General features: G+C 44.5%; 1 protein-coding gene across 2 annotated transcripts in view; it reads right to left on the bottom strand.

Moving 5' to 3' along the window:
* Window positions 1-12,718, bottom strand: part of PLEKHA2 (pleckstrin homology domain containing A2) — a 127,440-nt gene that overhangs the window by 57,126 nt on the left and 57,596 nt on the right. For both annotated transcript variants that reach the window (XM_069766866.1, XM_069766865.1), the window contains exons 6-7: window positions 7,899-8,030; window positions 7,643-7,795 (exon numbers count right to left, since the gene is read on the bottom strand). In XM_069766866.1, coding sequence (XP_069622967.1) covers window positions 7,643-7,795; window positions 7,899-8,030 — 285 coding nt within the window. The remainder of the gene's footprint in view (window positions 1-7,642; window positions 7,796-7,898; window positions 8,031-12,718) is intronic.

Here is a 12,718-nt window from a genome sequence, read left to right as displayed (position 1 = left end):
ATATATTCATGGCAAGTGAAAGACCCTTTAAGTCCCTCATTGTTTGCTGATAAATGCCACCCATGAAGCATTCTGTCAGTGTCACACAGTCGAGCTTTGAGGAACCACATAGCTCCTTTATATCCGATCCCATGACCGCACGCTCACCTGAGCTTCAGGGCGTTGTCACTGAAATACCTGGCCGCTCGCCCTCAGCACCAGAACTAATGAATGGAATATTTGAGCAGCTATAATCACCCATACGGGGTCATTAACATTCCAATGTAAATGACTCCTTTTTTTAGTTTTTAATTACAGTTGTCATCTAATTAGGTCCCAGATGAAGCTATACATCAGCATATAGTGAAATTGTAAAAACAGGGACCGGTGCTGAGCCATAGAGCTCTTAAGGACGTGAGAACTGATAAATTGGCACACATGTCCATAACATCCACTCGTGGCTCAACATTTATACATATGTCCCCCTTCCCCTACAGTGCTTTCCCTATTATACCGATTCAGGCAAGAGTTTATCAATATCGTTGAATTGAAAACTTGAAATAGTGGTCTCATGAGGGTAACTCCCTATCTACGTGTACAATAAGAGACCCCCTCTATCAACCAGAATGGGGAACTGCTGTGTATGAGATGTTCTTGTTCCGGAGGACTCAAGCCGTCCTTGTATTACAAAGACGGCCATTAATCTGAATGGCCACCATGTAATACCACATTTTACCTCTAGTGGCCACTGCAGGAAAAATACTTTGCAGGCCAGAGGTGCAGAATCTGGTGCGCTCAGTTGATCCCTTGCAGTCATGCACCCACCACAACCTATAAGATATCCTTTGTGGGTGTACATGTCCTATTAGGACCCCCCACTACCCTCTATCAACCCGAATGGGGGGGGGGCTTGTATTACAAGGATGTCAAGAAATCTGAATGCCTACCATGTAATACCACATTTACCCTGTAGAGGCCACTGCAGGGAAAATGCATGGCTGGCCAAGAGCAGGATCTGGGGCGATCAGCGGATCACCCTGGAGGATGCATTATGGAAGGGGATGTCTCTGATGAGATCACCCCTTTAAGGCAACAGGAATCTCAAGGTTATGGCAACTCGTACAGGACAAAATGTCGCCATTCAGACGTCATCCAAGTGTCAGCTGGAAAGCTGTCTGTTTTCTCTGCATGTATGTAATTATGTATCCTCCAGCCTGATAGCACACCGGTAATGGGAGAGAACCAGTCAGGAAGGAATGTGGCCTTTATAAATGTTAACCATTGTTTATCATTCATTAATTTACATTAATGACATTACTGAGCTGATTAATCAACAGGCGTCAGCGCAAAGTTTATAATTCCCAAATGCTCACTTTCACTGGTATAAACCTGCTGTTCTCTGGAAATCAATGTCTCCTTAGGAAAAAAAAGGTGCTCCAGTGATGGCTTACCTGGCCAAATGCAGCCTTTGGCCGGCTTCACACTTGCGAGTTTTACGGACGTAAGAGCGCAGAAACTACGTCCGTAAAACTCGCAAAAAAATACGGCACAATTATTCTCTATGCCCCTGCTCCTATCTGCCGTATTTTACTGATCAGTATTATACGGCTTTCTACGGCCGTACAAAATCGCAGCATGTTTGTCACCGTACTGCGCAAGAAATATGCCAATGAAAGTCTATGGAAGCGTGAAAAATACGGATTTCACACGGACAAGCAGTGTGACTTGCGAGAAATACGCAGCGCTGTTAGAGAGAAAAGCCGGCAATTCAGTGCGGTGTACAGTAAAATCACACTGACAGCTTACAGTCCAATAGGTAGAATAAATGTGTACACATAGAATAGGTATATATATATATATATATATATGTCAGTGAGACACATATATATATATATATGTATATATATTAATATTTTTTCCAGCGCTATACAGCTTGAAAGCCGGTAATTCAATTACATAGATCGTGGGAAATTTCCTAGAAAGCTCCCAGGCTTTCTAGGCAAGTTCCCACGATCTATAAACAGCCAGCAGAGGGCGCCTCACCGCAAATGAAGCTAAATATAGATCATTGATCTATATTTAGCCTCATTCCCCGGGGTTTTGCAGCGAGGAGCAGCCTGCATTAGCACAGCTCCTTGCTGCAAAATGTTTTAACCCCTTCAGAAGGATTTACATCGTTGGACGTTACAGATCTGCGGAGGGTAAGTATATTGTTGGTTTATTATGTTTTTTCTTTCACAGAACGAGGGTCTTCAGTGATTGGATTGGGCGTAGAATAAAATACTCCAACAACCATTGTTTTTATTTCATTAAAATAATTTTAAATATTGTGTTTGTGTTTTATTTAACCCTTTCATTCAATTGGATTAATAATGGATAGGTGTCATAATTGACGCCTCTCCATTATTAATTAGGCTTAATGTCACCTTACAATAGCAAGGTGGCATTAACCCTTCATTACCCCATATCCCACCGTTACACGGGAATGGGAAGAGAGTGGCCAAGTGCCAGAATAGGCGCATCTTCCGGATGTGCCTTTTCTGGGGTGGCTGGGGGCAGATATTTTTAGCCAGGGGGGGGCCAATAACCATGGACCCTCTCCAGGCTATTAATATCTGCCCTCAGTCACTGGCTTTACTACTCTGGCGGAGAAAATTGCGCGGGAGCCCACGCCAATTTTTTCCGCCATTTAACCCTTTATTTTAAGAGCTAGAACGGCCAAATTTTGCAGATACACTCTACTGACATTAGTAGTGTGGAATCTGCAAAAAAAATGGAGAGAAGACATGGTTTACTGTATGTAAACCATGTCTCAAATCATGTCGGGTTTTAGGAAGGAGAAAGAGAAAGCAGGTAATTGAATTACCGGCTTTCAAGCTGTATAGCGCTGGAATAAATATTAATATATATACATATATGTGTCTAATGACATATATATATATATATATATATATATATATATATATAGACAGTATATATATATTTTTTTCTCTTTTTGGGACACATGGATCATTTCTATAGCGGTATGTTGGTTTTGCAAGCCTGCGAGAAAACCACGCAGTACGGATGCCATACGGATTACATACGGAGGATGCCATGCGCAAAAAACGCTGACACACCCTGCCTACGGAGGAGCTACGGACCACTATTTTCGGGACATTTCAGCGTATTACGGCCGTAATATACGGACCGTATTTTCATACGCTGAGTGTGAAGCCGGCCTTATCGCACGCATATTATCCTGCCTTACAGTGCCAGAATAATACCGCCACACACAGCTAAATAGTATAATACTGTAAAGCTTCACAGTGCTAGAATAATACCGCCACACACAGCTGAATGGTATAATACTGTAATGCTTCACAGTGCTAGAATACCGCCAGACACAGCTAAATGGTATAATACTGTAAAGCTTCACAGTGCTAGAATAATACCGCCACACACAGCTAAATGGTATAATACTGTAATGCTTCACAATGCCAGAATAATACCGCCACACACAGCTTAATAGTATAATACTGTAATGCTTCACAGTGCCAGAATAATACCGCCACACACAGCTAAATAGTATAATACTGTAAAGCTTCACAGTGCTAGAATAATACCGCCACACACAGCTAAATGGTATAATACTGTAAAGCTTCACAGTGCCAGAATAATACCGCCACACACAGCTAAATAGTATAATACTGTAAAGCTTCACAGTGCTAGAATAATACCGCCACACACAGCTGAATGGTATAATACTGTAAAGCTTCACAGTGCTAGAATACCGCCAGACACAGCTAAATGGTATAATACTGTAATGCTTCACAGTGCCAGAATATTACCGCCACACACAGCTAAATGGTATAATACTGTGATGCTTCACAGTGCCAGAATAATACCGCCACACACAGCTAACTAGTATAATACTGTAAAGCTTCACAGTGCTAGAATAATACCGCCACACACAGCTAAATGGTATAATACTGTGATGCTTCACAGTGCCAGAATAATACCGCCACACACAGCTAACTAGTATAATACTGTAAAGCTTCACAGTGCTAGAATAATACCGCCACACACAGCTGAATGGTATAATACTGTAAAGCTTCACAGTGCTAGAATACCGCCAGACACAGATAAATAGTATAATACTGTAATGCTTCACAGTGCCAGAATAATACCGCCACACACAGCTGAATGGTATAATACTGTAAAGCTTCACAGTGCTAGAGTACCGCCACACACAGCTAACTAGTATAATACTGGGATGCTTCACAGTGCCAGAATAATACCGCCACACACAGCTAAATGGTATAATACTGTAATGCTTCACAGTGCCAGAATATTACCGCCACACACAGCTAAATGGTATAATACTGTAATGCTTCACAGTGCCAGAATATTACCGCCACACACAGCTAAATGGTATAATACTGTGATGCTTCACAGTGCCAGAATAATACCGCCACACACAGCTAACTAGTATAATACTGTGATGCTTCACAGTGCCAGAATAATACCGCCACACCCAGCTAAATAGTATAATACTATAATGCTTCACAGTGCCAGAATAATACCGCCACACACAGCTAAATAGTATAATACTGTAATACTTCACAGTGCCAGAATAATACCGCCACACACAGCTAAATAGTATAATAATGTAAAGCTTCACAGTGCTAGAATAATACCGCCACACACAGCTAAATGGTATAATACTGTAAAGCTTCACAGTGCTAGAATACCGCCACACACAGCTAAATAGTAAAATACTGTAATGCTTCACAGAGCCAGAATAATACCGCCACACACAGCTAAATAGTATAATACTGTAAAGCTTCACAGTGCTAGAATACCGCCACACACAGCTAAATAGTATAATACTGTAATGCTTCACAGTGCCAGAATAATACCGCCACACACAGCTAAATAGTATAATACTGTAATGCTTCACAGTGCCAGAATAATACCGCCACACACAGCTAAATAGTATAATACTGTAATGCTTCACAGTGCCAGAATAATACTGCCACACACAGCTAAATAGTATAATACTGTAATACTTCACAGTGCCAGAATAATACCGCCACACACAGCTAAATAGTATAATACTGTAAAGCTTCACAGTGCTAGAATAATACCGCCACACACAGCTAAATAGTATAATACTGTAATGCTTCACAATGCCAGAATAATACCGCCACACACAGCTAAATAGTATAATACTGTGATGCTTCACAGTGCCAGAATAATACCGCCACACACAGCTAAATAGTATAATACTGTGATGCATCACAGTGCCAGAATAATACCGCCACACACAGCTAAATAGTATAATACTGTAATGCTTCACAATGCCAGAATAATACCGCCACACACAGCTAAATAGTATAATACTGTAAAGCTTCACAGTGCTAGAATAATACCGCCACACACAGCTAAATAGTATAATACTGTAATGCTTCACAATGCCAGAATAATACCGCCACACACAGCTAAATAGTATAATACTGTGATGCTTCACAGTGCCAGAATAATACCGCCACACACAGCTAAATAGTATAATACTGTGATGCATCACAGTGCCAGAATAATACCGCCACACACAGCTAAATAGTATAATACTGTAATGCTTCACAATGCCAGAATAATACCGCCACACACAGCTAAATAGTATAATACTGTAATGCTTCACAGTGCCAGAATTATACCGCCACACACAGCTAAATAGTATAATACTGTAAAGCTTCACAGTGCTAGAATAATACCGCCATACACAGCTAAATAGTATAATACTGTAATACTTCACAATGCCAGAATAATACCGCCACACACAGCTAAATAGTATAATACTGTAATGCTTCACAGTGCCAGAATAATACCACCACACACAGGTAAATAGTATAATACTGTAATGCTTCACAGTGCCAGAATAATACCGCCATACACAGCTAAATAGTATAATACTGTAATGCTTCACAGTGCCAGAATAATATCGCCACACACAGCTAAATAGTATAATACTGTAATGCTTCACAGTGCCAGAATAATACCGCCATACACAGCTAAATAGTATAATACTGTAATGCTTCACAGTGCCAGAATAATATCGCCACACACAGCTAAATAGTGCTATATTATACTGCTTCACAGTGCCAAAATAATACATCGATACACAGCTAAGTAGTACCATATTGTACTGGTTCACAGTGGCAAAATAATTTCACCACACACAGCTAAATAGTATAATACTGTAATGCTTCACAGTGCCAAAATAATACCACCACACACAGCTAAATAGTGTCATAATATATCGCTTCACAGTGGCAAAATAATACCGCCAAACACAGCTAAATATAATATTGTAATGCTTCACAGTGCCAGAATAATAGCACCACACACAGCTAAATAGTATAATACTGTAATGCTTCACAGTGCCAAAATAATACCACCACACACAGCTAAATAGTGTTATAATATATCGCTTCACAGTGGCAAAATAATACCGCCAAACACAGCTAAATATAATATTGTAATGCTTCACAGTGCCAGAATAATAGCACCACACACAGCTAAATAGTGCAATTTTTTACTATTTTACATTGCTATAATAATACCACTACACACAGCAAAATAGTGCCAATGTAATACTGCTTCACAGTGCCAAAATAATACCGCCATACACAGCTAAATAGTGCCATATTATACTGCTTCACATTGCTAATATAAGACCGCCATACACAGCTAACTACTGCCATATTATGCTTTATAATGCCAAAATAATACCACCATACAAGCTAAATAACACTATACTGCTCCAGTGCCAAAATAATACCACCATACACATCTAAATAGTACCATGTTATACTTCCTTATAGCACCAAAATTATAAAGTCATATAAAGCTAAACAGCACATTATGTCACCTCGAAGTTCCAAAATATTATAACCATACAGTGAAATATTACCATTAATATACTACCTTATAGTGCCAAAATAATAAAACCATAGAGCGCTACATAGTAGCACATTATATTCTCTTAAATTGCCCAAATAATATCACTACACAGAGCTAAATAGTACATTTTACCATCTTACAGTTCCAAAATAATGCCACCTCACAAAATAGTACCATATTAAACTGCAATACAGTTTAAAAAATAATGCAACCATACACCATTTAATGCCAAATAATGCCACCATACTTCTACTCCATAGTTCCAAAATAATATCACCATACAGAGCTAAAGAGCACCATATTATACTGCACTACAGTGCTAACATAATGCTGTCATACAGTGCTGAACAGTAATATCGCACAGTGCTGCCATAAGCTTATTTCTGTACTATGTATGGCTCTGTAATAGTGTTATGTATGCACCATATGGCACCAGATAAACGAGTAATTTGATAAGTTTGTGGGAGCACTGTGCGATATTAATATTCAGCACTGTATGGCAGCATTACAAAACTTAAACTTAAGAACTGAATGGTATTGTTACTTTTGTTAGCAATGCAGTTCCATAGTGTAAGTGTGAGACAAGCTGCCCAGGAGGAGCAGGCTGCACAGTATGAGGAGCAGGATGCACAGTATGAGGAGCAGGATGCACAGTATGAGGAGCAGGCTGCACAGTATGTGGCGCCATATACACGATGATGCCGTCAGATGTTGTTACCATATGTCCTTGCTTGACACAATATCCGCTCTTCAAAACACAAATGGAAGATGGAGGCTTATAAGGCAGCTGGGGAACGAGGCTATGACTGCGGCGGAGCAAGGTGTGGGAGGACACTTCATGGTGGAAGACCTCGGGACATTCGCTTCCATTCTATAAGAAGAGAGAATAGCAATGTGAATGCAGACTAATAACAGAGTCCTCGGGACCCCCAGAGCAGCTCCCTATGGGGTGGACTGAAGGGATGAAACGTCACCTGGATAATGGGAGTCTGCACCACGACTCCGCCAACGATCTTGGTCTCGTATGCGGTTTGTGTCTTTTTCTCCTGGGATCCAGATCCAGTGGACCCCATCTCAGATGTCTGAGCCGATCCTGGTCTGGGTACCTGTAGAACAACAACTTAGATGAACAAGACCAAAAAAATATAAAAATGAGCTGTGCGTTGACTACCAGATTGGCGGCACAATATGTGCCAGGACGGGTTGTTACTTCTCATCGAAAAAATTTTGGACTACATAAACAATTTATAGGAAACTTGGGTAATATCTGAATATGGGGTCTGAGGGGTGGGCCGATTTCAGAGGAAGGAAAACTGTAAAAAAGATGGACTGTATGCACAGGGAGTCGTCCTGACATTACTGTGCATATGTTCATTCTTTTTAACGTTTATTGAGAGCTTTTTTACATGGGTTCCAGGCAGATTCTACCTGAAAAAGAGGTCATGTTCCATGTGGAATCCACCTGAAAAAGAGAAAAAGACGGCGTGCTTCACGTAGAATCCTAGTGAAAAAGGTGCCATGTTCCATGCGGAATCTGCCGGAAAAAAGACGCCTTCTTCCACATGGAATCCACCTGATAAAGGTAGCGTGTTCCAGGAGGAATCCGCCTGAAATAGATGCCGTGTTCCATCTGAAATCTGCTGGAAAAAGACACCTTGTTCTACACGGAATGTGCCTGAAATAGACGCTGTGTTCCTCATGGAATCTCACTGAAAAAGACCACGGTTCCATGGAGAATCCACCTGAAAAAAGACATCTTGTTCCAGGTGGAATAAACCTGTTCCGTGAAAAATCATTTCCAAAATGGGAATTAGGGGAGCAATGCTTTTTTTTTTTTATTACCATAAAAATGACCCTATCCAAGGGTCAACATCACCAGATGGCCCATAAGAGAGTCCTCCATGTGGATAGGCCTTTTATTTTTACAGCTCTGGCAAAAATTAAGAGACCACCACATCCAAACCCTGTCATGGAAAGTCCAATCTCCAGACCTGAACCCCATTGAAAACCTCTGGAATGTAATCAAGAGGATGATGGATAGTCACGAGCCATCAAACAAAGAAGAACTGCTTACATTTTTGATCCAGAAGCAGTGTGCCAGACTGGTGGAAAGCATGCCAAGACGCATGAAAGCCGTGATTAAAAATCATGGTTATTCCACAAAATATTGATTTCTGAACTCTTCCTGAGTTAAAACATTAGTATTGTTGTTTCTAAATGATTATGAACTTTTTTTCTTTGCATTATTTATTTGAGGTCTGGAAGTACTGTTTTTTTGGTTTAATTTTGACCATTTTTCTTTGTTCGAAAAAAATTACAAAAACGATCACTAGTAAATTTGGAGACATGTCAGAAGTTTACAGACTAAAAGAACAATTTACATTTTACTCGAAATATACCTATAAAGAGAAAAATCAGACAAACTGAAAATGTTGCAGTGGTCACTTAATTTTTGCCAGAGTTGTATGTGATGGAACAGATTCTTTACCGGACTGGCCGGTAGGAGAACAGGAGAATCCTCCGGTAGGCCCCCTGTGAAGGGCTGCTAAAGAGGGGGGGCTGTAGGAACGGAGTTAACGAAAGCCCCCCATGACTGCGTTGCCAAGGGAACGCAGGGGAGCAATTTTTAAATAATAATGCAGGGAGAGGTGATTGGTTTAGGGGATGGGGGAGGAGTAGGGGGGTGGCCCAGAGTTATGGGGCGGGTTATGGGAAAAGTGCGGGAAAGGGGGCCATTACTGTTAGACTTCCGACCTGTGAAGACGTGCAGGATGTCCTCCGTCGATGACATCCTCGGGCAGCTGAGGGAGATGGCGAGGTCGCGGCGCGGAGGCTGGCTGGAGGACCAGGTGGCATCATTGCTGGGCAGTCCGGGTGCCCAGGGGACCAGATCCAGGAGGACCCATCCCCCGGAGCGCCTGTCACCGGAGCTTGGAGGGCGCGGCAACCGCCGGCCACGGAGCCCCTCTCGGGACCCTGCGGAGGTCACCTACCCTCCCCGGCCCGTCCTCCGGCAGAAATCTACAGGCCGGCGCTGCTGGCGCTGGACGTCGGACGGGAGCAGCGGCGGCGCAGGCCAAGAGGGACGCACACGCCGCACCGGAAGTGACTGCAGGAGTTCCGGGTCGCGGCTCCAACATGGCGGCGCCCAGCAGGAGCGGTACCCGGCGGGCAGCGGCGGTGTCTGCGGCGCCGGCGACGTCACCGGTGACAAGAAGCAGAGCGCAAGGAGCGGCGGCGGGGCAAGTGAGGACCAACGGAGCGGCGGCGGGCACCTCGGGGTTGGAATCACCCCGGGGGCCTGGCAGGGGCGGCGCGACAAGAGGCAGAGCAACGGGCAGGCGCACCTCAACACCACAGCCTGGCCCAGCACGGCGGGGGCGAACATTGGCAGCGGCTGGGGCTCGTGGCAGAGCCCAGCAAGAAGACAGGTCAGGAGTCGGGCTGGCGGCCGCCAGGTCCAGGTCACCCAGAAGGTCCAGGGAGAGTTCCAGTTCGCCTGCTCCGGTCCCCCCTGGTGACGAGGAGGCCAGGGGCGCGGGCCTGGAGCAACACAGCGGCGCAGAGGATTCCGGTTCCAGGAGCGACCCGCGGGAGTTCGGTGATCGCACGGCTGGCGGGGACACAGCACCTGCGCAGCTTAGTGAGTATGAGAATAATTCTGTTGCGGGGTGGGATAGTGGTGCTCGGGCTGGGGATAGTTGGTATGGGGGGATTGATTTGGCAGGGAGTGGGGGGCCCAGCACCGGTGGGGTCCCGGGGGTCAGGGAACTCTTGGCGGGTATGTCCCAGATTTTGAGGAGATTGGATGGGGAGGACCGGGATAGTGTGCGGTCGTCCCCGTTAGGTGCTTGGTTGCCGGCTTCAGGTACGGGTTCGGGAGTGGTAGTTGGAGCTGGTAGGGATAATGAGCAGGTGTCGACGGCAGGGGTGTCGGTGTCGGTACAGACCGACAAGGATAAAGGGGACAGGATTAAGTTGGACGATAGAGCTAAGGGGGAGGTTTACGTGTGTTTTGAGGGGCCATTGGGGGCCCATTTAAAGAAAGAGGTTAAAGAGAAAATATGGAAAGATGAATATGTAGAGATTTTCTCCCTGTTGCCCCTGGAGAAGTTTAATCTGGATAAGGGTAAGAAGGAGGACAGTAAGAAGGAGGAGGAGGAGAAGAGGCGTTGGTGATTGATACCGCAGACGTTTGCGAACTGGCAGCAGGCGTTTTTCATTTTGGCAGGCGTTATAGGCGAAAAGTTTCCGGAGAATTGTGCAGGTTTGTTCTGCTATGTTGATGCGATAGGGGAAGCATACAGGGCGTACGGGGGCCAGGCGTGGTTACGCTATGACGAGCAGTTTCGGCAAAGGAAGGCGATTAGACCCGAGATAAAATGGGAGCAGAAAGACATAGGTTTGTGGTTAAAGGTGATGGCTCCGACGCGGTGTGGGCAGTCCTTTCATGGGGGTGGAGGGAGTAGCGGTCAGCAGCCAGGGCAAGGAAGTGGGGGACAGGGGTCACAAGGGGTTAAGGACAAAACAGGGACGTGTTGGCAGTTTAACGACGGCCAATGCAAATACGGCAGTACATGCAAGTTCAAGCATGTCTGTTCCCACTGTGGAGGGGCCTCACATGGAGTGGCCAAGTGTTTTAAAAAAGCAAGGGGCAAACCAGCAGTGGGAGGCAGTCATGGGGGTGACACCGGTGAAGGTTCTAAAGATGGCCCCTTATCTAAGTAGGTATCCGGATAGAGAAAAGGCTAAGTTGTTGTGGGATGGTTTTTCGGAGGGTTTTAGAATTCCTCATCCGGCTCATGCTATCCCCTTTTCAAAAAAGAATTTGAGGTCGGCTAACCTTCAGGCAGATGTGGTTACGGCTAAATTGGCGAAGGAAGTTGAGTTAGGGCGCATGGGGGGTCCATTTAGCGATTTACCTGTGGAGGGGGTGGTTGTTTCGCCTCTTGGGGTTGTTCCGAAAAAAGAGCCTAATAAGTTTCGCCTTATTCAGCATCTGTCGTATCCAAAGGGCCAGTCAGTTAATGACGGGATAGCGGAGGAGCTTTGCTCTGTGGTTTATACCTCCTTCGATGCTGCGGTGCAGTGGGTTCGGAGGTATGGCAAGGGTGCACTAATGGCTAAGACAGATGTTGAATCGGCTTTCCGTCTACTTCCGGTTCACCCCGATAGTATCCCGCTGTTAGGGTGTTTTTGGAACGGGGGGTTTTATTTGGATAGGTGTTTGCCTATGGGTTGTTCAATTTCTTGCTCGCTGTTTGAAGCTTTTAGTACTTTTTTGGAGTGGGTTGTTCGGGATGTTTCTCAGGTTCCGTCTGTTATTCATTACTTAGACGATTTTTTGTTTGTGGTAATCTGTTGGCTGCGATGGACTGGGTGGCTGGACAGTTCGGTGTCCCCTTAGCGCGTGATAAAACAGAGGGACCTGTCACAGTGTTGAGTTTTTTAGGCATTCTCATTGATTCGGAGAAGATGGAGTGTCGCTTGCCTGAGGAGAAGCTGTTGGCGTTAAGGCAAGAGGTGTTGAGATGCAAGAAGTTGCGCAAGGTTACGTTGAAAGAGCTTCACTCACTGTTGGGGCGGTTGAACTTTGCGTGCCGTATTATGCCGATGGGCAGGATATTTTGCAGGAGATTATCAAGGGCTACGGCTGGAGTGCGTTCAGCACATCATTTTGTACGCTTGAACAAAGAGCACAGAGAGGATTTGGCGGTATGGAGGCGTTTTCTGGATAACTACAACGGTAGGGCCCTGATCCAACAGGAGGATTTGAACGATTTTGATTGTGAAA

The sequence above is a fragment of the Ranitomeya imitator genome, chromosome 4 (genome assembly GCF_032444005.1).
Source record: "Ranitomeya imitator isolate aRanImi1 chromosome 4, aRanImi1.pri, whole genome shotgun sequence".
Classification (NCBI taxonomy): Eukaryota; Metazoa; Chordata; class Amphibia; order Anura; family Dendrobatidae; genus Ranitomeya; species Ranitomeya imitator.
This window is presented reverse-complemented; position numbering and strand designations above follow the sequence as displayed.